Source organism: Chelon labrosus (genome assembly GCF_963514085.1).
Source record: "Chelon labrosus genome assembly, chromosome: 9".
NCBI classification, from domain to species: domain Eukaryota; kingdom Metazoa; phylum Chordata; class Actinopteri; order Mugiliformes; family Mugilidae; genus Chelon; species Chelon labrosus.
This window is the reverse complement of record NC_140359.1, coordinates 8,725,695-8,750,144: the sequence shown is the minus strand read 5'-3', so window position 1 is coordinate 8,750,144 and position 24,450 is coordinate 8,725,695. Positions and strand designations below refer to the sequence as shown.

Sequence of the window (24,450 nt, the reverse complement as noted above, 5' to 3'; positions counted from 1 at the left end):
GTCAAAAGACAAGAAATGCAGACTTACAGGTCACATATGGTTGAGCTGAATGAAAAGAACCAATATAATCAAATATTAACTTTACCTGTAAGGCCAAGAATCGTGCCTTCAGCCAGTAGACTCGTACCATGACATCTAGCCAGTCATCCTCAAACAGGTCTCTTTGGGATGAACCAAGGGCTAGGAGTAACATATCACCCTGGAAGTGCTGCCCAGGGAATTCTGAGTCAGTATCACTGCTGGGACCACTGGCACTTCTTCTTGGGGTAACCAGACAAGAACCTGAAACATGATTACAAGCCAAACATTAACCTGAGTGCTGTATTAGGTTTGCAACCAAATCAAGTACGAGGATGACACAACAGTGGTGGGCCACATCCTGGCCAACAATGACCCGTTATACAGAGAGGATGTAAAGCAAATAGTGAACTGGTGTTGTGATTTCTGACACACTGTGCACCGGATGAGGAGATCACATTTTCCCCCTTCCATCCTCACCACTTTCTACAGAAGCGCCATAGAGAGCATACTGACCAACTGCATCTCTGTCCGTTTTGGCAGCTGCAATCACTCAGACAAAAAGTCAATGCGGAGAGTGGTGAGAACAGCAGAAAAGATCATTGGCACCCCCTTCCTTCCATCTAGGTCATTACAAAAAAAAAAAAAAAAAAAAAAGGCCTTTCCTGATGGACTGTCCTCCCTGCTAGCTTGTAGGAAGAGGTTTCGTAACATCTGGACCAGAACAATCCAGTTCTGTATCAGAATTTTTAAAATGCAATCAATCAACATATTTAGGTTTGTTTGTTGAAAGTGCTTGAGATGTGGCAATGACAGTTTGACTCAAGGTATGTAGTACTCCTCTGAGCGAAATAATATAGCATTATACTATAATGCATAAATTAGCCTAGTTTGGCCAAAACTCAACCAGATCTAATCAGTTGAGCACACACAGACTTACCCGTTTTCCCTTTGTTGTGTAATGATTGCTCCAATTGCAACTCCATACACGCCAAGCTCATTGCCAACATTTCCTGTAGATGTAGTAGATATGATACACTTATTAAAGGTCATTGTAGGCAAACGAGTGAAAAATACACTTATGTCTCTAGTGACAGCTTAAGAAAATATCAAATTGTACAATGCTTCAGACTTTTCCAAAATTAGATTCAGCCCTTTTAAAACTGCAAGTTTGACAAAGATATGCCATTTCATATCACAACAAAACACAACCCACTGAAACGGTCAAATAATTTTTCTTTGTAGCAAGCGTGCCTAGAAGGTTAACCCCTCAGTCTAATTCAAGTTCAAGAAATCCTGACATTTACCTGAATGTGTTGGTTGCTGCAGTCACGAAGCAGAGGGTTAGGAAGACCGCTGCTGTGCTTCCTCCAGGTCTGATAGACCTCCAGCACCACAGCAGTCAGCCCTCGGGGCCAATTCTCCATAAACTTCTGACCCACTGCTTTCAGATAACGCATCATCAGGTCCAGTATACCACCATTGGTCATACTGTCAAGCAGAAACTTGTGGACATCCTGTTGTTCTACAGAAGGGAATGTACAGTGTGTTAATATGACCAAAATGGCGATGCAGCACAGCGGTCTTTGTACATGTTGAGGATGCACTACATACCAGATTCCATGTATTCAACGGAGTCAACAGGAGTCAAACAATTCCCGTGTAGAGGCTGTATGTCGTCCTTCCCATCACACTGCGGCTCAAGATTACTCAGACTCTCATCATCATTATCAGGATCAAATTTCTTTAGCCTAAGACAAACCAGCGAAATGACCAGAACTGTTTTAAATGACCAGAACAATAACAAGCTATATATTTATGAACTGCACTTAAGTTTAGTATGAACTACCTGGAAGGTAGGTATTTGAAAAGCAGTTCCTGAAAGTCAATCTTCTCTTCCTTCTTGCACTTTGTGTTTCGAACACGTGCTGAACGTCGCTTGGCTGTCTCCCCACTATCTTCTACGACACGCTTCCTTTTTGGAGCCTTCTTAACCTTATCTGTCAGTGAAACGTCCATTGCTGTAGCTGTGAACATACAGGAAATGATAATTACATAACAGTGATAATGATGCATTTGTAGCTGATAAAAAAAAAAGAAAGAAAAATAATCAAGTAGGCAGGAAAAGAAAAATATAATGATCATAAACAACTAACCAACGGGGGGAGCAGAAGTGGTGACCTCCACAGTGGTCTGGGTGGGGGTAATTTGAGTACTGAACTGGGGCAGCACTGCTGGTTCAGTGAAGGTCACTGGTGGTAGGGACGAACTGGGACTGCTGCTCAGCACAGTGGTCTGGCCCATACTGACAGGGCTGGCTGGTTGGGGGAGGTTCTGGAGGAAGTTTGGGTCACGGTATTCTGACAAATCGATTCTGCGCCCAAGACTCGGCCGTGGTGGCTGACATGTGGTCTGATGTCGGTACATTTCAAGAAAGCTTTCGCCCAAATGCTTCCATCTGAGACAAATCATAGAGGAAACAGTGTAGAGGAATAGAGGTTTGCAAAAAAAACTATTATATTTCAAATATTGACTGTTATTTTCATTTGACATATTTTAAGTGAAAAGACACTTAAACTCAGACAGGAAAATAAAAAAAACCATTGCAGAACTCACGAGAGACAGCGGATGGGCTGAATTAGAACAAGGTCAGGTTTTGGTTCACAGTGAGAGAGAGCCTGCCTGCGCCTCCGTATCTCCAGTGCCTCCTCCACAATAGATTTGCGTTCTTCTTCCTCCACTTCCACATAGTGAACAGACATATCACTGCAAATAAGCACAGCACAGAGCTTTGTCAGTGATTGGAAGTACAGAGCTGCAGCTAGAGCACATTCTGAACCGATGAAGCGACAAAAAGTGAGCTGGCCTCACCATTTCATGAACATCTGCATTGTATCCCTCTTCAGACATGGCTGCTCTGCAAAGATTTTTTCCTTCAACACCAGGCCTTTAGTGTAACAATGATCCTTCTCTAGGGCTTTAGCAATGAAGTACAAACAGCCTGGGAAATATAAGTACATGGTTACTCTTTTTCCACATTTAAACTGTCATAATGGTAATCAGAAAAGGATGTGTTACATACAAGTGTAGTCACTGAGTGTGTAGAGAATAGTTATGAGGTTGTCCAGGCATGGCCAGTGGTCTGGGTTACAGTGCAGTCCCTCCTCAAATGCATGACGAGCTAAAGGAATGCGCACCAGTCGCATCGCCACCTGACCAATTTTGTACCACATGTTCACATCAGTGGAATCCAACATCACAGCCTAAGAAAGATCAGAACAAAAAGCACGTTAAAAAGGTGGATTTAATTACACAAAGCTGTGAAATTCTGCAAGATGATAAAACTATTAAAGCTGGCCATGGTCTTGATTTACCTCCAAATAAAATTCCATCGCTGTCTCAAGGTCATCCCGCAATGCAGACATAGTAGCCAAGTTTTTAAAAGTTGAATATTTCAACATCAGTCCGGGATGCTTGAGACCCACTCTCTGATCATCTGAGGGCATGGCCTTTAGAATGAGATTAAGCGGATACATTAGATTTGGCATAAACACAAGCAATATAAAAGATACACAGGTATCTGGGCAAGCTTTGTGCTAGCATATCGTAAATCTCATTCAAGCGGTGACCCTCGATGTCTACATATAGTCAGATATTTTAGGTAAATATCATTACGCCTGCATTGGCCTGATGCAAGCACACCATCACACTATGTCTACAAAAGACAGTTACAAAGGTTTTTTTTTTTGACAACACTGACAGGACTATATACTGCATGGTATTTTTTTACCTCTTTGAGCAGTGGAGTTTTAAGAAGCTCATGATAGGCTTTAGCTGACTCCTCAAACTTGTCATGCTTTTGCAGATCCAGAGCTTTGTGGTATAAAGCAAATGCCTCAGCTTCCTAGAGGGATGAATAAAAGAAAAAGCAGACTTCCTTTAGATCCACTGGGGGAAAAAAGAATATTGCCCGCAAAGCACAAGATATAGTTCATACTTGGGCCTCTTTTGTCCGACTCTTGCTGCTTCTCAATGGGTCTTGAGACTCATCTGCAGCTGTTGCAGCAGCATTTAGAGCTGCAATGCGAATCTGTAAAGAACAACAAAGAGATAGTATGTAGCAATATATCTTAGGAAGGGGAGCTTGTAATTGCATATCAGTCGGCACAATCACAAAATGTTCATATGTAACACCTTTCGAGGGAACAGGTTACACAATATTAGCAGACATACCATTTTAACATATGGAAAAGAGAGCTTCTGCCGTCACGCTTTGCAGATTTTGACTGGGCCTGCAAATTGGAAAACAAAGCAGAGAGAAAACGAGAAATGCATTAAGACAATTCAGCAAGAAAATGTAACGCTTCTTTAAAAGCAATAAAAATGCCATTTTGTATGTCGGTCGACTGTCTCGTCTTCAAGTGTACCTCTATTTTTCATTGTGTGTCTGAGTGTATGTGAAAGCTTCTCGGGCTTACAAAAACAAACCACCAAAAAGAAAGAAGAGCAAGGCAACCTGCTGCAGTCAATCGTTACTACTTGATGCAACTGCTAATCGCGAGGGGCTTTGGACCAACTAGCTAACCTGACCGAAATCACTCAAAACTTAGCCTGGTTAGCTTAGCTCTGCGGTGGGACAGAGCCCAGTATGTCCTGAGTTGTTTCCTGTTAACAACACAACCAGAAGTCTAGACAGTAGATGCAACATGTAATATCAAAATAGACTGGTGAATTCAAATAGCTGACAGCTCACATTATTTCCTCAGTAAGACGAAATAAGAAAAGCACATCACATTAGCTAGCATTAGCTTGTGTTTCACCGGGCGACCGTCACATGCAAAGGTAGGCGACTTACCGTTCATTCCCGGTTTAATTGCACTAGTGAGGTTGCACACACTAAAGCGAGACAGCTAACTCCCAAAGGACTGCGGCCACGAAGCTAAAATCCATTTTGAAACTTCATTTATTCATCATCCTTTGTTGTTGTTAAACATGGAAGTGAACGTTTGCGTCACATCATGACAATTCCTACCCGCCAATTAGTAAAATCTCCACTGATTGGTCAGTACACCGGGGGTGTAATCAGGCGGCCAATCATATTTCGGGATATTGGGTGGAAACCCATGCTATCAACACAGACAACAGACTGAAATATCATTTACTACGAAGGTAAATGCTGCAATGTTAATGTAGTGAATAAAATAACAAAAAAAAAAAATAAGAGAAAAGACGTACAGAGAAGGTTGTCAGCTGAACGTTAGTTTTTGTGTATTTGAAAAACAGTGTTTCAAAGTGATTACACATTGGAAAGTGAATATTAGCCAGTATGTGGATATTTCAAATTGCGGAAAATCTCCTCGGCCCATAATGTGACAGTCCAAGTACAAAGGTGATCACTTTTGGATATCCGTATAATAAAAAGATCACTTAATGTTCCTGTAAACAGCTACATTAAAAGGAAACAATCCTGCAACCTACAGATTACACTATTTCTACAGAAGTCTAAAACCGTACACTTTCTCAGACATTGTGTTTATTAAATATTCATTTTGTGTAAGCTAAATCTAGCCAGGTAGGGTACACATACATATGTACTTACTTTTATTCATTAGTGTGCTACTGTCTTAAGCATCATCAGCATTTTGTAATGTGATCTGTATGGTAAACAGACAACCACTAGAGGGCAAACTTTTATCTGTAATCATGTGAAGTGCATTCTCTGAGCTTAAACTGCTATATTTTTTACCACAGGATGTTCAGTTTTTTTGATCTGTGTCAGTTTACTGTGACTCGTGACTGTGATACTAAGATCATAACATTTTGAATAATATTATTTCTAACACAGCTTTCAAATGGTGCAAGATCATACAAGGCAGTGTCATCATTTGCATCATTTGCACTAGGTGGTGGTTTTCTTGTAGTAAGGCACTTTGTGTGTGTGTGCAGTTTATGCGAGATTATGTCTTTGTTAGTATTTATCGTGGCAAACTGTAGCAATTTATGCAGTTTTTGGGAGTAACAGTATACTGTTTTTGTCCTCAGTGACCCTGTCTGTTGCAGTCCCTTGTTGCTCTATCATCGCTTATCCCCGCCTCCTTCAGCCCCCACTCTCATCCTTACCCCACCCATTCTCTGTCTTGGCTGCGACTGGCTGGCTGGCAGGCACCATTGTCAATTCTTTCTGTCAGCATGCCTGCAAAAAATAGCTTACGTCACAGTCATTACTGGCTCTATAAAAGTCAGAGTAATGCAGATTCACTGTGCAGTACGCCCAGCTACATTCTCACTCATAGAGCAGCCCGTCTCTCCAGTCATGGCTTCCTCCGGCTTTGACCCTTACTTTCCTTCTACTTACAAGAGGAGAGTAGTTGTGCGCAGTGCGGGTTATGGAGCTGGAGGAGGAATAGGGTCCAGGTCTGCCTACTCCACTCACTCTGCCCCAGTGGCTTCCTATGCATCTTCACGCAGAAGTTATCCAACATACACCCGAGCTACTTCCAGCTACTCCACCTTACTTTCTGCTCCAGTGTCTGCAGCTGCCACTGAGCTACGCCTTGACCAAGCAGCCCAAGTCAGTTCTGAGTTCAAAACAATAAGGACCCAGGAGAAAGCTGAGCTGCAAGACCTGAATGACCGCTTCGCAAGCTTCATTGAGAGGGTTCATGAACTGGAGCAGCAGAACAAGTTGCTGGAGACGGAGCTCCTGCTGCTCAGGCAGAGGCAGGCGGAGCCATCCAACATTCGGGCCCTATATGAGCATGAGATCCGCCAACTCCGTGCTGCTGTCGAAGAGGCCCGCCATGAGAAGCAAGCAGCCCAGGACCACAAAGATGAGTTGGAGAACGTGTTGGGGAACCTGCAAAAGCGCTATGAGGATGAAGTGCTTGGCAGAGAGGAAGCAGAGGGCAGGCTCATGGATGCCAGGAAGGGAGCAGATGAAGCTGCACTGGGCCAGTCTGAACTCGAGAAAAGAGTTGCAACACTGCTGGATGAGCTGGCCTTCCTGAAGCGCCTCTGCGAGAGTGAGATTGCAGAGCTGCAGGCCCAAATCCAGTACAGCGCAGAGGTGTCAGTGGAGATGGAGGTAGCCAAACCGGACCTGTCCGCTGCTCTTCGTGACATTCGAGTGCAGTATGAGAAGCTGGCCCAGCGCAACCTACAATCAGCCGAAGAGTGGTTCTGCAACAAGATGAATGTGATGACGGTAGGCGCTGCGCGCAACACAGAAAGCGCACGCAATGTCAAAGATGAAGCTGGAGAATATCGGCGGCTGCTCAGCGCTAGAACACTGGAGATTGAAGCCTGCCGTGAGATGAACCAAGCACTGGAAAACCAACTGCAGGAAGTGGAGGAGAAACAGAGTGCTGAGATATCTGCACTGCAGGTATTGTACAAACACTGAAATAAAGGATGTTGCTATTACCTCTATCTCCCATTCAGTGAACAAAAGTTTGCTTTTCTATTTTTTATTTGTTTGAGATTCAGATGTGTTTGACTGCCAATATGGCCAGTTATTAAGCAATTTTTTAGGCTATTGTTAGTTCAAAGTTTAGTTGAGATCCGATTTGCATCCAGCACATAATGTACCAAAATTTCTCTTTATACAGGATACAATAAGTCAATTGGAGGATGAGTTGAGGGCAAACAAGAATGACATGGCTCGCTACTTGAAAGACTATCAGGACCTGCTGAATGTGAAAATGGCATTAGATATCGAAATAGCTGCATACAGGTAAGTCTCATATACAATCTTTCCACTGTTTAGTATGTTGTGTTCTAATTATGTGATTTAAATGAATCCCAGCAACAACTGTAAACTAGCATCTCATTTACTGAGTATCTATGCCTTATTTTGTCAGGAAGCTGCTCGAAGGGGAAGAGAATCGACTAAACGTGGCAGGACCGGCGTCTCTCACGCTTTACCCCCAAGCCATGTATGCTGCTCCATCCTATGGCAGAACATACGCTATGCAGTCTCAGCTGAGATATGCAGCCCCGTACCTGCTGAGCTCCCGCTTGTATACATCACTCTCCACAGAGGAGACAATATCCGCAAGCCAAGCACAGCAGGCGGAGGCCAGCCCCGCTCAAGAGGAGGAGGAGGAGGAAGAGCAGGTGGACGAGGAAGAGAAAGGGGAAGAACAGGAGGCGCCGGGAGATGAGAAGGAGGAAGAGGCAGAGGAAGAGCAGGGAGAAGAGGAAGAGGAGGCAGTAGAAGAGGAGGAGGAAAAACAAGAAGAGGAAGAAGCAGAAGGTCAGTGTGGTAATTTTGTTTAATTTATTTGTGCACGTCCACTAGAAATGTAATCCTAACTTTTATCCCTCTTTGCAATAAAGAGGGTGAGGCAGAGGATGGAGAAAAAGAAGATGGCGAGGAAGAAGGAGAGGAGACCCAACCTCAAGGAGAGGAAGATACTGAGCAGAAAGAAGAAGAGGGTGGTGAAGAGGGTGATGAAGAGGGTGAGAAGCAGGAGAAAGAAGCTGAAAAAGAAGAAGAGGTGGAGACTGAGGTGAAAAATGGAAAAACAACAGATACAAAAGTTTAAATTCCAGTGCTTTAAAAATAGCTGCAAGCCTTTAGCTAAAGAATGTACAAGAATGTCTCTGGTGCTCTACATACAAAAATGTTGCATTCAAAACCAAATGAAAATCTCTTGAAATGAGAAGTGTGGGTGAACTTAAGCTCTGTATGATCACTGCTGAGTGACTCATAGCATGTACGCACATGTGCACTCTGTAACAGCAAAGAAATGAAGCAATGTAAAAACTAATGATGAAGGAAGGATGTGTCAGATGTAGAAAATCTGCTTTGTTTGCTGGGGCTTTACTGTCGCCAAAATATGCCTGTACAACTGTTTATTTGTGCAATACTCCTTTTGAAATGCCTTAGTTCAAGTCCACACGAGTGCTTTAAGCCTATGATGTGCTGCATCGAACTCCAATAAAGCCTTGCCAACCCACAGACTGCTCCAGGTTTTTCATTTATACAATATATATATATCATTTAGCACAGACACATAGGCAGCAAATTAAATTCAGTGTCCAATCTCAAAAACAAGGACAGAGATTTTTACTTGACCAGGCCTCCCTTTTCTTTGAAAATTTTTTACTTTCTCATAAGAATGTAATGGAAAAAGTACATAAGTGGCGGCCGAAGGGCCCTTGGTTTTGTTCACATTGATAAATCCATCCACAACTGACTGGAAGGGTTGCAGCAAACTAGCAAAGTCAGCATGTCTGAGGTCTTTTTCAGCAAATGATGTTAAACCATTTCCAGTGCATGGTAAAAACAACTTGTTTAACAAAAAAAATTATTTTATGAGGATGCAACCTTACATTTTCTGCATGAAAAAGCCAATAAATCAGTGGACTTCTACTGACTTAGCAAAACCAACGTGTCAAAGAGTTAAGTTACAGCAGCATTTTTGTCTTTATTTTAAAAGTCAGCAGGTCGTATCCATCCTGATGCGTCTCTGTGTGATCAGTGAGCTGACACTGGTGTTTTTCCTGCTGCCTCACCCTCATCCACATCACTGTCCATAAATCAGGGCACACTGAAGCCTTTATGACTCAGCTAGCCTGCTGCACCAAAGACTCTGGCCAAGTGTCAGCTCAGAACGGCAAGAGGGAGGAAAAACTGAGTGCCATTTCATTATTTCATTAGCGAGAGAGACGGGGGAGATTGAAGGGGAATCGAGGAGAGAGGAGAAGCAAAGAAATATCTCACCGCACTAAACCTTGACAGAGGACAGACTGTTTTTTCTATCCACCAAAGAGGTGGAGGAACCAGGGGCTTCCTTTAGGCATCTGCAGATATGCAATTCCCATCACTTAAGTGCACTGCAAACACACACACACATCTCCTCTCCTTTTGTATTCTCACCGATTTTAGACAAACACAAACAAGTGCATATACAGGGAGGAGCTTCTGTTTGATTTATTTGAAGCACAACCTAATGTTTTAATACATATATGCATTTTTAATACATATTGTACATGGTCCACTCAATCTTGCATGTGCAGAGGCAATGTCCCAAACTGTGTGCAGTCTCTTTCTCTTCTCTCTCTCTCTTTCCATCCTCTTTGTCCTCAGTTTACCCAACCTTGAGCAAGACCACATTATGCTTCTCCTTCCTTTTGCTTTTCTGTTGCTACCGTAAGACATTTCCACTCGACAGTCCAAAGGGGCACTCAGTGTAATAGAAATTACCAAGAATTTGGCTTTGCTAAATGCACGTGTTTCACCACTCACAGAGAGAGCAATACTGTAAATGTTTTCTTATTGAATTGAAAGTGCACCAAAATATATAGGTCTGCCGCTGGATGGATTTTACTACACAAATCACCCTGCAGAACAGTTGTTCAAAAAGCCCTTCACAACAGATAACGTAAACTACAAACCGGATATATAGATAAACTCCCACAAAACTTCCTGGCTGCTAGGGAGGCTTTCAAGGTACTGTGTGTGTGTGTGTTGATGCATCGCAGGACACAGTGTGACACAGATCCCTTGCAAATGTTGAATATCAAAGCATGGCTGTATTATTTTTTATCACATTTCATCCCTCAGATATTGAGTTTGTGCCCCTGTTTCATCTGTCACATTTGGGCTGTGAACAGACTAGTATATAAATTTTATGATTCTTTCCTCCTTCCGGGCATACAATGTGTCTGAGGGAGGCAGGTCTGTCACTGAGGCCCACTGAGACCTCCCAGACTTATAGTCCTTTCACAAAAAACAAAGAGCTGCAAGGGCAGCCGGAGACTGTGAAAACAACAGTTTCCTTAAAAACATCAGAGAAAAGGTGTTAATAAAGGACAGTAAGTATAGAAGATTGCCATGATGGCTTTCAGTGTTAAGATTTCCATGTTTAACTTTTACATTTTGGCTTATTATCACTTGACAGGAAACTTCAAAAGTCAGCAAAACAGCTGTTAATAGTCACACTGTGCTTCATGATGCCACCATTATATTTTCACATTGAATATAACAATGACCTTGTAACATCATTGTAAAATATAGAGAAAAAGACTTACCCATTAACATTTATCTGTTCTAAGTATTTGACAGCCCATTTTGTGGATATTGTGGCTTAACCCCAGATACACAAAACATCGTCTACATGAGGAAAAGAATATCAGCTTTCAATCTAAACGAATGCATATTAGTTATCAGACGTCAAATCTACAAAGTAGAGAACCAGAGAAACAGAGTTGATGCTTTCCATGTCTTTAGAATGACATATTTTCACCTTGAGAAAAGTGCTCATCATCCTGATTATGGTTTTTAAACTGTAGGTGAGTGTGTGCTGTCCTCTCAGGCTCCGGCCCAGACAGTCATTGTGGTCACACTGCACAGTCACGCTTTGTCTCTGTAAAGACAAGGAAATCTAGATAAGAGTTGTGGCTCCCTCTGCTGATCCGAGAGAACCACATAATTAAAAGGCTGTATCCAAAGAGCCTTCACATTGGCCTGGGAGAAAGCAGGCAGAGGCCATTTCATTTAAGAATGCTGCACTCTAGTTTTAAAAATAGATATTTGCTTCTTCTGGTGAACCTGCAATACAGCTTATAGCTTCAGTTTTCAGGTGGCCTGGTGCACCCATTACAGTGGTATAAAGGATGCTTTACTGAGTCAAATGGAGACAAATGGGGGAGCCTCGGGGTACATTCTGTCTCTTGCTTCACATGCTGCAAATGAGATATTAGACATGTGGATATAAATGTGTTTAAGCTTACTCACCTGCAGAATCAAATTCTGAGATCACATATTAAGGTAATAGATTTCATTCATCATTCATGTGTCTGTCTGTATTTCTTCAGATTGCTCCACGATTAAAATCCTTCCGTGCAATGTATTTATCTCGGTTGCATCATTACACAGTAACCTTGGTGGCAGGAATGCAGGATCTGACATCACGCAGCAAGCAAATAAAAAAAACAAAAAACGAAAGCTTTTTGGTAAATGACTTAAGGTGCTGTAAAAGTAGAAAAGTTTGGATATAATTTCTTGTTACAAAAGTCCACTACAAAATCAACGTCTGCCCCAGGATGTTAAGTCCTTGTGCCCAGACAGCGCTTTGACCTCTCCTTAAAGCGCTGTTGGACTGAGCAATTACCTGATTCTGCAGCCAGACAGCCAGGTGGATGCTTAAGCCCAATTTGCCTCTGGCGTCATGCAGTTCTGGCTGTGGACCTATAAATCCATTAGGCTTCTTTTCTGCATGAGTCTCAGGACTGAATTCCTCAGCGGGTACCATACGAGTGGTTGGATCCCTTTGTTTCCGAAGCATTATAGTTCCTCACATCAAATCACAGTTCACTAAGTTCAGGATTGTCGGGCACTGAGTGGAGTCTAGCCAGGGGAAGCTTGATTTATATGCTACATTTCATACATATGGATGCTCATTGTGCTTCATCTTTGAGCGTACCATAAAAATAAAACACACAGGCACATGCACTCAAGCATGTACACACAAAATCACTAATCAAAACTGTAAAATGTGGGAAGGTGGATTATACAGGGAGCATTTTCATCATCATTTCACCTGTCGGTTACGCTAGATGTTGATTCAAAGTTAACAAACAGTATAAGGACAAAGACTCTACCTCATTCACAATTACTACAGCCAAATTCTGCACGGAGTGAAGATTTGGTCCCCCCCCCCCCCAAGGACCGAGTTTTCACTTCATGCAGAAAGTGAGAATAAACAGTCTTTAAATTCCAGCTGTTCCGACTCTGTATCCACATGTGCACCTGCTTTAAATTTACCTCACACATCTGCACATGCTTGGATTACAGATTTTGTTTTACTCACTCGCTCAAATATTGCCCTAGTCAGTGAGTTTTACTTGAAGGATGTCAGAGGTATAACAGAACCTGATCTAAATTACAAGATGAGGACACTGGCGCTTTCTGGTGAAGAATCCAGCCTGTCTGCTCCAATTGCTTATGTAGCATTCAACTCCAGGTGAACTCTACAGTTCACCTCTGCTTGTCAAGCTGTCAAACACATTAATGCAAGGCATGCACACACACTCGGACTAGTAAAACCCTCACCTGAATGTGGTGATTCCTCTTTAAAGTTTGCGTGGAAGAAGAGATATGTACAGTATACAGAAGAAGATGTTTAAAGTAAAACGCCTGAAGAAAATGTGACACAGTGTTTGGACTGAGTCTACTGTATGCAATAGCACAAAGCAGTCAGGTGATGGCAATATTGCATTCGTTTTAAACCCCTGATAATAAAACTTTGATATGACAGAAGGTATAAGGAGAATTGGAGGTGAAGAAGACGTGAGCAGATGTGCAGCCACCTTACAATAAGTTCAAATGTTCAGCAAGCACCTACAGGCCAGCCAGAAATACATTTCAATAAGCATGAATAATCTTAGAAATTCTACATATAGCTGCAAAGTATATTTCTAAACAAATATTCAGTATGGGCTGGGATTATTTATTTGAATCATTTAACTGTGTAAGATTTGTCAAAAACAATCACAGCTCCATGCTTCCATAAACGCCTAAAAGCTAAAATTTTACCTGGTTCAATTGATTAGATTCTCAGCCAGACTCTAACAACTTTGTTGCTGCCATATGTTCAATAGCTCTGTCCTTTGCAGAATAATAAAATTCAATAATCTCTTTCAATCAGACTTGTGTAGCGTTAATTCACCGTGCGCTGCCTTTTACAGCAGACACATCTCAGCAAGTGTGAACAAAAAGTAATGGACACTGTCCTGAGAGGGGGGAGTAACAAAAGCACTGGACAAAAGCTGAACGTTATTGACGGAACCATTTGGTTGACCTGTGTGGAGGCAGAAAAAAAAATAAATAAACACACATGATGGGTAAACAAAAGCCTAAGTGGGGCTACCAGATCTCTGAGCCAACAGCTGTAAATTACTTCAGTGGGGCAGGGGAAGGCAGGGGGGCCCAGTCTCATCTCACTGGAGAACAAGTCAACACTGGTTTTGGCAATGCTTCCACTATGTTCCTCTTAATTGTGTGACTTGCATGAAATAATCTGTTAATCAAACATGTGAGGATGTGCAGCCTATTGGTGCTCACACAGAAGGCAGCACGCCTCATTTTGAGGCGGGAGTAGCTGCTTTGCAATTCAATCTAATTTTTAAACGAAAAACAATAACCTGACAATCATTTATTTATGACGCACCAGTGATTTATAGCCCGGGCTTCAATTAATTGTGTGTGCCAGAGCTAAATTTGACACCACCGGGAGTCCTTGAAGCAAAATAGTTCAGTCCCGGTGTAATTTCCCTGAATTCAATTTGAGCTCGTTTGAGAATTTATGAGGAACCGTTAGAGTTATCGATTGGACTCATGTCTTGAGAGAAAGAAAGCGTCTCTGAGAGGGTTCCTGGAGTCAAACCCTTGATGAATTGTGGTGCCTGTGTTGTGTTGAGGGGGTAGTCTCATGGTTCACGCCTATCCCCTTCTTCTCTCTCTTCTCCCTGCCTTGTTGCGCCCTCCTCTCCCCTCCTCTCCCCTCCCCGTTTACAAGTCATGATGGCGGAACTGTAGGCTTCGGGACGAGCAGGAGTGCACCGCCCGCCCTCGTTTAACAAGTGTATATAGTTATTTATTTATTCAGGAAACTTTCACGTCTCAGCGTCCCGCTATGACCCGCTGGATTCCCACTAAAAAAGAGAAGTACGGAGTCGGTAAGTGTTCAGCTACGAGTGTTTTGTTAGCGCAAAGCTCGCCGAGTGAACTCAAGAGAAAGGGGGACTCACCTAAGTTGGGAAACACATATTACTGACTTGTTGTTGTTGTTGTGGTTGTTTTACACGGCTGCTATTAACACTGCACGTTTCACAAGCTGTTTTTATGTAGTCTATTCTATTTTTGACATTCACTCTCCTGTATACCCCTGTAACCTTATGTACATAGCCCATTTGTTTTTAGTAAGAAATGACTTCGTCCATAATAGGTGGAAAAATGGAAAAAAGCCAGGAGTTCAATGAGCATACCACTCATTCTTGTTGCTTAATCTCACTGAGCTTTCTTAAACTGACTCAAGTTGCAGTGAAGTTAAATAAATCTTAATTTTTATGCTGAAAGGCCCTTTATAGCCCCCTTCAAGGACTCCTGTACCCCCCCCCCCCCATGGGAGCCACTGCCCTGACATTACTGTATGTGAGATAAGAGGATATCATTTGCATAGACATGAGAGGAACTAGTTGAACAAATAGTATGCGGTTGCTTCATATGTAGATAAGGTTTTACTGACTGTGACCATGTAGCATATTTTTGTTTCCTTCACAACTTTATAATTTACACTGTCTTTAAATAAGGTGTGGCCCTCACCTGTATATGGTATTTGCTTTTTTTTTTGTTTTTTTTGGCCTCGCTGTCTACTCAGCATGCTGTTCATGCTATCATGTAGCCCTCCACACCCTCTGGGTAAATTGGCAGTCTGTTGTTTTACTGTAATGCCTATACAGTCAGCACATATTGGTTACTGGTTACCATTCTGACTCACAGCTTAAGCTAACACATTTTATTCTTAACATTTCCTCGTGCGCTGCATATGTGGCACACATGCTGGGATAGTGAATACATTCAGTGTTTCTGGGGCAGGTATGAATCAGAGTCCAGGACTAAAATACTTGGGCTGTGCACTCTAACCTGGATCCTATCATGGACTTTATCTCCAAGTGTCGTGCATTTGGCTGCTGTTGTTACTGAAAACATTTTTAGCTTGTGATTTCAGGTGGGTATGCAGTTCTCTGCATCACAAACCCTCCCCCTCTCGGTTATACACCGATCAGCCACAACATAAAAACCACTGGCAAGTGAAGTAAATAACATTGACCATCTTGTGACAATAGTGTTCTGCTGGGAAACTTTTGGACCTGGCATTCATGTGGATGTTACTTAGACGTGTACCACCCACCTAGACCAGATCAGACACCCCCAACCTTGTAGCAATGACCATTCTTGATGGCAGCAGCCATCCCCTGCAGGATGCAGCCTGACACAGACACACACAAAAAAAACAGTTTAGGAACAACTCAAAAAACATGAAGAACAGCACAAGGTGTTGACCTGGCCTCCAAATTCACTAGATCCCAAACAGATCAAGTATCTGTGGGATGATCCACAGAGGCCCCTCCCCTCAACCCATAGGACCCAAAGGTCCCCACTAACAACATTCTGTTGCCAGACACCACACGACACCCTCAGAAGGCCCATGTCCATTGTCTGATGAGTTACAACTGTTTTGGAGGCACAAAGGAGATCTACACAATATTAGACAGGTGGTCATAATGTTATGCCTGATTGGTGTATATGACATTGTTTTAGCAGCTGATGTTAAGGAATTTTCTATGTTAATACTTTTAGATCCCAGTGTGGCGATCAAAACTGCAGCTCCGCTTGATTGTGTAGGCTGTGCCATTCTACTGCCATCCGTCTCAGAGACAGAGCAGGAGTCACTAACGCTGCACTTAATCCTTAAAATGCCATCGGACCCTGTACGAGGGCTTACATTTTTAATCCGATTAGTTAACCCCGACTGCGCTCAAATATAGGCAACTACATCCTGGGATGAAAGAAGAGATTGTAAGGTTTCTGATAATATCTGTTATACCGTGCTAGCTAACAGGGAAATGGGGATAATATGGGTCTTAAGATATCACAATCTTTTATGGTGAATTTATGACACCATCATAATAAGATGGGTTCTTAATTTTTATATCCTGAAGAGCAGTACTGCATTACAGGCTTAAATGACTCAATGAAATCGTCATGTCTTGGGCAGTGATAATATGTATCGTTTGTGGCCCTAAGAAGAGCTCTGCCGGAAATACTAAAGCATACACACTACTGCCTAGTGGACCAATCGCAGCTCTTGCGGTCTGCATCGCTGCGGCGCGTAGTTACATTTCTGGGGAGGTACACGTCAGCTACGGGCGTCAAATTCACGCAGAACCCTAAACCACCTATTACTCTTCTGTTGCATAAAGACTTCCCAAACAATTTGATTGGCCCCGCAGATTTTACAGTTTACCGGTGCGTAATCTGGACAACTTTCCCACACAAAAATGTTGTGGACGAGGGCACGTGGCTTCCAGGCTAGGTTTCTGAGCCAGTGTGCATTATGACAAGAATTTGGAGACCCTGTAGTAACAAGATTTGACCACTGTGCCAAAATCTTCGCAGCATTTGATCTGTCACAGCAAACACCTGCTCATGTGTTGTATTACTGTACTCATAATGATAATCATATCTTACAGTTGCTTACTAGCAGCACTACTGCCTCCTAAATTCCTTATTTGCTGTGGGCTGGTGAAAAGTGTTTCATGTATTGAACTTCCACTTGTTACTACATATATATAGTATGCAGGAAGTAAGTTTACTTAAAATGATAAATAGTTAATTTCTGACTGGGCGTATTATTAACAAAATAAATCTTTTCAGATTTGCCATGTACATGGATCACAATCATTACATCCATGTTTTCTCCTTTTGAAGTGTCAAACCAGATTGCAGTCGATGATTTGGAGATGAGCATTGACCTTGTTCCCAATATAGACTGACTGACCAGATGGTTGCTCAGTCATTACTTTTAATATCGGATTAATTATCTGAATTCTTTAGCAACCTGGAGAAAGGCATCTGTTCTTTTTTCTCTTTCAGATAAGACAGTTGTAATTTTCTCTGTTAAATGTTTCAGCAGGGGTTTTAACCTGAATTAAAAGATAAATCCAAATGGCTGTAATTTTATCCCCCTTTCTGTCTATTAGTTTTGAACTTGAAGATTAACTTTCTGATTCATTTATAACCAATAGGGACTTATTAGCTGGAGTTTTAAGAGCCACAAATCATATCTGGCTCTCTAGACACACGACGAGAGGCCTGATTGCTACTGGTTCCTTTGCTTTTGGAAACATGCTGCCTGAGGAGAGTTGGCTCAGAAACAAATTTGAATAGACTTACTTTTATCTAATTACTTTTTAGTAGAGATTCTTACTGTACCTCTCCCTGCTTTAGTAGGGCTTGGGTTTGGCAAGTGTAAACATTTTATAAGAGATATGTGTGATGTCACTGAATGTTAGTGAAGAAAATAACATTTTAAACGTTAATTGTGTAATTTTAGTTTGAAGTAAGATACCGCCCTTTTGTTATCTAATGACTGATATTTTATATTGTAGTTAGAAAAGTGATTTTTTTCCCTTTACAAATCAAAATGATGGTTGTTATTTTTGTTGCATCGGTCTTTAATGCAGCATGTATTGGATGCTTTTTCTCGCTGTGAATCCAACTGAATTCAGCAGCCCTGTCTTTGTTTATAGTTGTATTTTCAAAGATTGCTTTGTAAATTCTTGTATCTTGCGTCACTTTGTTTATATGTGGTTTATCGTGGTCAGCATGGAATAGTTATTGTATGTGTTGCCTTCACACCCAGTCGGTGATGAGAACAATAGATTCTCATTGTAGTGTGTTAACTTTGATGAGCTGCCAGCAGCTGCTCAAACTGCTCAGCCGTGGTGTTCTTTAATTGTTGGCTAATCCACTCCTATGGTAAATCATTTAGAGTGAATCGGGCTGAGTCTGATTTAACATTAGTATGCACATTAATGTGTCGATAGAGCTTTATTGGAATTTACAACAGTAGCTTCAGGCTGAGTATTTGAAGTTTAAGAGGACGATAGTGTGTCTCAGAGTTGCACAGATGAGCTGAGTTGCCAAAGCCCAGACTGTTGCCTTTAGACAGTGGGGAATCACAACACGCTCAACTGGCTTCCTAGCATTGGCACATTGCCATGCTGTTGCCAGGCCCGGACACTGTGTCAAGTTGGTGAATGGACCATTGTCACCCTCTGCGTGACTAGAGGCAGATGTCATTTCTTCAGAGCAACTTTCATTCTGTCTTATTGTGAATAATTTCCTGGTGACTCATTGTACGTCTGTAAAAAAGCAAGAAAGACGTCACTAGTATTTCAGTGTTTCTGAAGCCATCTAGTCATCAAGTATTTGTTTTTCTTTTGGTGACCCACTGAGGGAACTCACAGTAAGGTGTCATTCATAGGAACCTGTGTAGGTGCTTCCAGCAACACAGCCAGCAAGGGTCTTACCTAATATTGTTGCTGGCAACACAAACACAGTATTAGACTGAAAACTGATTCCCTGGTGAGATGTTTACCTTTGCATATGTGTTTATAGAAAGCTAGGAAACTCTACCACTGAGGAGGAAGTCATGGAGAGGGAAGGGTAGTCACGTTCAGTGATTTGTCAAGTTTTGGTATTCATACTGAGGTGTGATAAGCAGAGCCAGTTGAAGCGTGCTGTGAAATCTGGCCTCCAGCAACAAGCATTATCACCATGCAAGTCAGGGCAGAGCTCTGTTCATAGTTCCTCTATCTCTCTCTGAGAATGAGTGGCTGCGCGCTATTGCAGCTCCCTCAAGTCATGACAAAGACCTTTGCTACATTATTGTTTGCCAAGGTTTCTCTTTTGCAATGTCTCTCTGGCTTGAAGTGTGTGTGTGTGTGTATGTTGTTCACATAGGCCTCTTCCTTAAGTTGCCTTGTTAGATAGTCAAGATGGAAAAAAGAGGAGCTGTCTGCAGGAATGCAGTTAGGTTAAAATGAGTTTAGGGAAGGGCAATACTTGCAGGTCATACCCTGCAGTAACTACAGAAAAAAAGGCCACATGTGTATCATGGTATCACTTATATGGGAAATCTGATGCGTCACCTTCTTAGCTCCTCCTACTGCTTACTTTTGACACTGAATCTTCGTGCTCAAGCATAGTCCATTAACTGGGACGTTAAACACAGCCTCAAGGCAAACAATTCAATTAAAAATAGTCAAAAGGCTTTTGAGGTTTGAGTCACACAAGCCTTCTGCACAAACACACAGCTTGCTATTTGAAAAGGCAATAAAATACAGAATAAATCAAAGATCAAGATCCTCCATCCTGCAAGTCCAAGTTCTGCGACAAAGAGGGTGAATTGGTTTCCTTTTCCAGGGAGAAACTGAAAACCTGTGATCCAGAACTTTTTTTTTTTTTTTTTCTTTTTTTTTAAATAGACCTGCTCCTCTGTGCAATAAGTGATTGAAATGGGATTTGGGGTTATTCCTAATCCACTGGACCTTGAAGAGGAAACTCATCAGTCAAACTGTCAGCTGGAACCTTTTTTGCTAAAGGTATTTTCAAATGTTGTTTCATATAATGAGGCAGTCCTGCTTTGTCTTTCAGTAATCTACAATTATGATCCCAGTCATGAGCAGGAGCTGTGCCTACAGGTGGGGGACACAGTGCACATACTTGAGAAATTGGAAGGTGAGTGAGTCTGAGCACACAACAGGCCCTGACACATCCCCCCCTTTCCATTCTCTAAAGCGAGCGACACAGGAACTTAAATGAGATTTTGAACTAAGAGGCGGTCAATGTGCTATGCATAATAATGCAAATGAGTCTACCACATTGTCCTTCTGACATCACTCCTGTCTTATTCACTCCTTTGGTGTAACATTTTCCTCTTTTAATTATCTCTCCTCAGGCTGGTATAGGGGCTACACTCTGCGCAAGAAATCGCAGAAGGTATGGACATCATTAGTGCTGCATTATCCTATAACCAATACCGTGATGTAAATATACTGATACTGCCTAATTGTTTCCTCAGGGCATTTTCCCAGCTTCCTATATCCACTTGAAGGAGGCTGCGGTTGAGGGAACAGGGTGAGATCACATATCAGCAAACATATCATTTTGATGATAATCCCCTTTTCTTTTAGGTTGCCGTTCCGCCTTGTCATTTGCCACATAGCAGTACACGTGTAATATCATAAGTTAGGATTTAGTAATGCTTGTCTTGGCTGTATTGGAAGACCAACCAAATATTTATCATGTATAGAAATGTGCTTGAGTCATTCCAAATGATATGGCATGATCTGTGAGTGATGAGCCACTTTTCCAATACCCTATTATTCTCTTCTTGTGGCTGGTAGCCAGCAGGAAATAATTATTCCAGCAGATTTACCCCTGGTACAGGAGCTCGGCGCTACTCTGAGGGAATGGGCGCAGATATGGCACAAGCTCTACGTGGTATGTGTAGATTGCCAGGCTGTTATCTGCCTCTCTGTTTCTAGTACACACAGTTCTCTACTGCTCACTGTTAAAAGGTTGCATTTCTATTCATTGCTCTAAAGCATGTATCTACGTGTATACGTGTTTATCTGACAGGCGAACAAGACAACCCTGTTCAGGAGTGTGCAGCAGATGGCCTACAGCCTCATCGAATATCGATCTCAGATAGTGTCGGGAACGCTGCCCAAGGATGACCTTGTAGAGCTCAAAAAGAAAGTCACAGCAAAGATTGATTATGGAAACCGGTATGAATGCTGCTTTCTTATTGTAATGCAATGAAATTAGATGAGGTAAACACTGCAGTAAAGATTTATATGCATGAGTCATGTCTCTGTAAACTCATCTGATGCTGTCTGATCCTCCGCGCTGCTCAGGATTCTGGGCTTGGACCTGGTGGTGCGAGATGAAGCAGGAAACACATTGGATCCTGACCGGACCAGTACGGTCAGTCTGTTCCGGGCGCACGAAACGGCTTCCCGCAGTGTCAATGACAGGATACAAGAAGAGAAGGCATGCTTCTCGTTTGTTAATACTATCAGCCACTTTACTCCACAGAGCCTGCCAATTCCAATTAATATCCTAATCCATGCACTGCCTCGGGCCATGTTTTCATGCAGACGCGGCTACAAAACCTGGAAATGAGGCGTCAGACCCTGTTCAGCACAGTGCACACCTACAGTCTCCTAATGAACCTGAAAAACTTTGTGTGTAACATTGGTGAAGATGCTGAGCTACTCATGTCCCTCTATGACCCTGACCAGTCCGAATTCATCAGGTTAGCCTGTCGCTTTTTCTCACTTTTTTAAAAAGCTGTATGCTCTGGCCACTGGTATAATGGCTGCTACTTTGTGATTTATTATGAAGTTAAAAAAAGAATAGGAATAACAATTAGGTATAAAATGACAGTGAAGAATAATAATATGGCTGGAGGTTGTGCATTGTTGTCACATAACTGCACGGCTCTGATGTAGCTTCTTCAGCACAGTTTTAAATTAATACTTAAGGCTGCAAGGCTATTTGTTTCAGCCGTTACTAAGCCACTGCTTCTTCGGCTTGCTGGTGTAGAAAACTAACATTTTCATTCTGTCGAAACTTGTGCCAGCATGGGAGTAGTTAAAACAACCCATAATATTTAAACAATGAGCTGACTATGAAGTAAGTTCGATTGTTAAAGGTGTAAAAGCTAAAAATGCTGTCTGCTCCAGCTCTTAGAGAGCTGTCCTGCGTCTGACCCTGATATTTGACTCCTTCCCTCAGACAGAGCAAGAATAAAGACAATAGACCTTTTTTTTTAACTGTAAACATTTCAGGTGTAGCAAATGCCAGCAATGATGGCTCTTTTCCTTTTAAATAGGTTTAGCAAGTCAGACTGTCTTCAGTTGTCTGTAGGGGTTTATAGGCTCTTTCAGTATGGCTGTTAAAATATGCAAGCATCCTAGAATGTTTCTTGACACTTTGGATTTTATTGAATGAGGCGCATAAAATAATGTGATGACTTGTCATATTGGTTACTGTTATGTTTTTCGTTTCCCCTGATGTCTTAGATAATGTGATATCTTACTGTGTTTCTTATTTTAAATGCATGCAGTGAGAACTTCCTGGTGCGCTGGGACAGTATGGGGATGCCTAAAGAAATTGAAAAACTAAACAACCTGCCAGCTCTGTTCACGGTAAGTGAATCTCAACCCACTCACTGTATTCCCGCTGTTTCTCTTTCACATTTAAACAGTCCAAACGCTGCCTGAAATCTGTGACAAAGGAGACAATTTGCTTCTGGATCGCTCCTAATTTATTGAAAAAGTTTTCGCTGAACGGCTCACATTCACGGCACATAGTGAAAATTTGAATATATCCGCCTGCATTATATTGCTCCTGTTTATGCTAATGACATGTCAGCAGCTCCCCACAAACAAGTCATTGTGCTAACTTGCATGTGTGCCATCAGGAATTACTGGTTTGGAGTGTGATGAAACCACATCAATCTATATTTTCTTCCACTAAGCACATCATTCAAAACGTATTCAAAAATAAACAAAATGTTGGAAAGGCTTTTACTATAGTTTATCCTGTGATATTAAATATCTGGTCTACAGCTTCAACCTTGTGAATGTACATAATGACAGGCTATTACTCCATTTTGTGCCTAATGTCTCTCAATATGCCATAATAAATAATCCTTGTGTCTCCTTTGTGATCAGGACCTGAGCAGCAGTGACTTGATGAGGCAACGACTCTTCTTGGTGTGTCAGATCATCAGAGTGGGGAGCATGGAGCTGAAAGAGGGAAAGAAACAAACTGGCGGACTGAGGAGGCCATTTGGCGTAGCTGGTGAGCTGCTTTTCAAATGTCCTGATATTTGTTTAAAGTCAGTCAACAAAAAAAAAAATGCCACTCCTTTGTGGTGGTAGAGAAGCATGAATAGCTCTGTTGGAGTGTAGAAATGAAGGATCCATGTGGTGAACGAAATGGGAACACCTGCTTCCTGACCTAGAAAATTCCTTCACTCTGCCTTGGCAAGGGAGTCGATGGAAATTGGTTTAGCGACCGTTTTTTTGTTTTTGGCCAGATGATTAGTGGAATTGATGAGAAATGGTTTTCTCTGGTGTTCTAGCAAATGGACTGAAACCAGAGTCAGAAAGAACATTTAACTCAGAAGTCACATTATTCTTAGCCAGGAAAAAATAGCACTCCGGCAAAAGAATGAACAATTCAGAGACATTTGCAAGCAAGATCAAGAACCCACAATCTGTCATACTGGGCTGGCTGGCTGGCTGCCATACCAAGCAACAGGTGACTGACAACCAACACCTGGCCCGCCTTCTGTTTAAAAAGTGCAGTTTCCAGAGTTTGAAGGAGTCAATTAACTTTTACAGCTTTGAAAACCAGGACATTACCATTATGCTGTTGTTTTTTCAGTCAGTAGAAAACTGCATTACAGCCGGTAAATTAGCTCATTCTTGCTGCCTTACTGTTGTTCTCCCAATGTGTTTGTCACTGCAGTGATGGACATCACAGATATCGCCCATGGCAAAACAGACGATGAGGACAAACAGCATTTCATCCCCTTTCAGCAGTGAGTCTTTTCATGTCGTCACACTTCCTCAGCTGTTAACAGGCTCAACCTTGTTTTCGTAGCGCCACACAACCAAGCACAAATACTGATTTAGAACTGGAATAGGACTCGAGTTATATTTACCGCTTACTGTGTTCCTCCGCATATTTTTCAAAGGTGCAGTTTGACTTTTCCTATGTTGCATTTCAAGGACAAATTGCTAAAAACTTTTCGCAATCCTGAGTGTTAGCTCTTCTCA

General features: G+C 42.0%; 3 protein-coding genes across 9 annotated transcripts in view; 2 read left to right on the top strand and 1 right to left on the bottom strand.

Moving 5' to 3' along the window:
* cabin1 (calcineurin binding protein 1) overlaps positions 1–5,015 on the bottom strand; it is a 35,474-nt gene extending 30,459 nt beyond the window's left edge. For 3 of the 5 annotated variants that reach the window (XM_084551430.1, XM_084551431.1, XM_084551434.1), the window contains exons 1-14: positions 4,874–5,006; positions 4,252–4,310; positions 4,016–4,108; positions 3,809–3,922; positions 3,393–3,527; positions 3,101–3,281; positions 2,890–3,019; positions 2,635–2,784; positions 2,175–2,476; positions 1,868–2,045; positions 1,633–1,769; positions 1,326–1,543; positions 959–1,031; positions 86–282 (exon numbers count right to left, since the gene is read on the bottom strand). In XM_084551430.1, coding sequence (XP_084407556.1) covers positions 86–282; positions 959–1,031; positions 1,326–1,543; positions 1,633–1,769; positions 1,868–2,045; positions 2,175–2,476; positions 2,635–2,784; positions 2,890–3,019; positions 3,101–3,281; positions 3,393–3,527; positions 3,809–3,922; positions 4,016–4,108; positions 4,252–4,254 — 1,911 coding nt within the window. In that variant the 5' untranslated portion in view covers positions 4,255–4,310; positions 4,874–5,006. Of the gene's footprint in view, positions 1–85; positions 283–958; positions 1,032–1,325; positions 1,544–1,632; positions 1,770–1,867; positions 2,046–2,174; positions 2,477–2,634; positions 2,785–2,889; positions 3,020–3,100; positions 3,282–3,392; positions 3,528–3,808; positions 3,923–4,015; positions 4,109–4,251; positions 4,311–4,873 lie in introns of all 5 variants that reach the window. The other 2 variants (XM_084551432.1, XM_084551433.1) reach the window with 1 other exon arrangement.
* A 137-nt stretch (positions 5,016–5,152) lies between these two features.
* neflb (neurofilament light chain b) lies at positions 5,153–9,033 on the top strand. The gene is made up of 5 exons (XM_084551436.1): positions 5,153–5,187; positions 6,061–7,402; positions 7,626–7,750; positions 7,878–8,272; positions 8,356–9,033. The coding sequence occupies exons 2-5, from the start codon at positions 6,266–6,268 to the stop codon at positions 8,562–8,564; spliced, it is 1,866 nt and encodes a 621-aa protein (XP_084407562.1). The 5' UTR covers positions 5,153–5,187; positions 6,061–6,265; the 3' UTR covers positions 8,565–9,033.
* A 5,523-nt stretch (positions 9,034–14,556) lies between these two features.
* Positions 14,557–24,450, top strand: part of dock5 (dedicator of cytokinesis 5) — a 31,075-nt gene continuing 21,181 nt past the window's right edge. For all 3 annotated transcript variants that reach the window (XM_084551858.1, XM_084551857.1, XM_084551856.1), the window contains exons 1-11: positions 14,557–14,703; positions 20,249–20,332; positions 20,553–20,593; positions 20,676–20,731; positions 21,001–21,097; positions 21,236–21,384; positions 21,514–21,649; positions 21,757–21,914; positions 22,728–22,809; positions 23,338–23,467; positions 24,140–24,212. In XM_084551858.1, the coding sequence (XP_084407984.1) occupies positions 14,661–14,703; positions 20,249–20,332; positions 20,553–20,593; positions 20,676–20,731; positions 21,001–21,097; positions 21,236–21,384; positions 21,514–21,649; positions 21,757–21,914; positions 22,728–22,809; positions 23,338–23,467; positions 24,140–24,212 (1,049 nt within the window). In that variant the 5' untranslated portion in view covers positions 14,557–14,660. The remainder of the gene's footprint in view (positions 14,704–20,248; positions 20,333–20,552; positions 20,594–20,675; positions 20,732–21,000; positions 21,098–21,235; positions 21,385–21,513; positions 21,650–21,756; positions 21,915–22,727; positions 22,810–23,337; positions 23,468–24,139; positions 24,213–24,450) is intronic.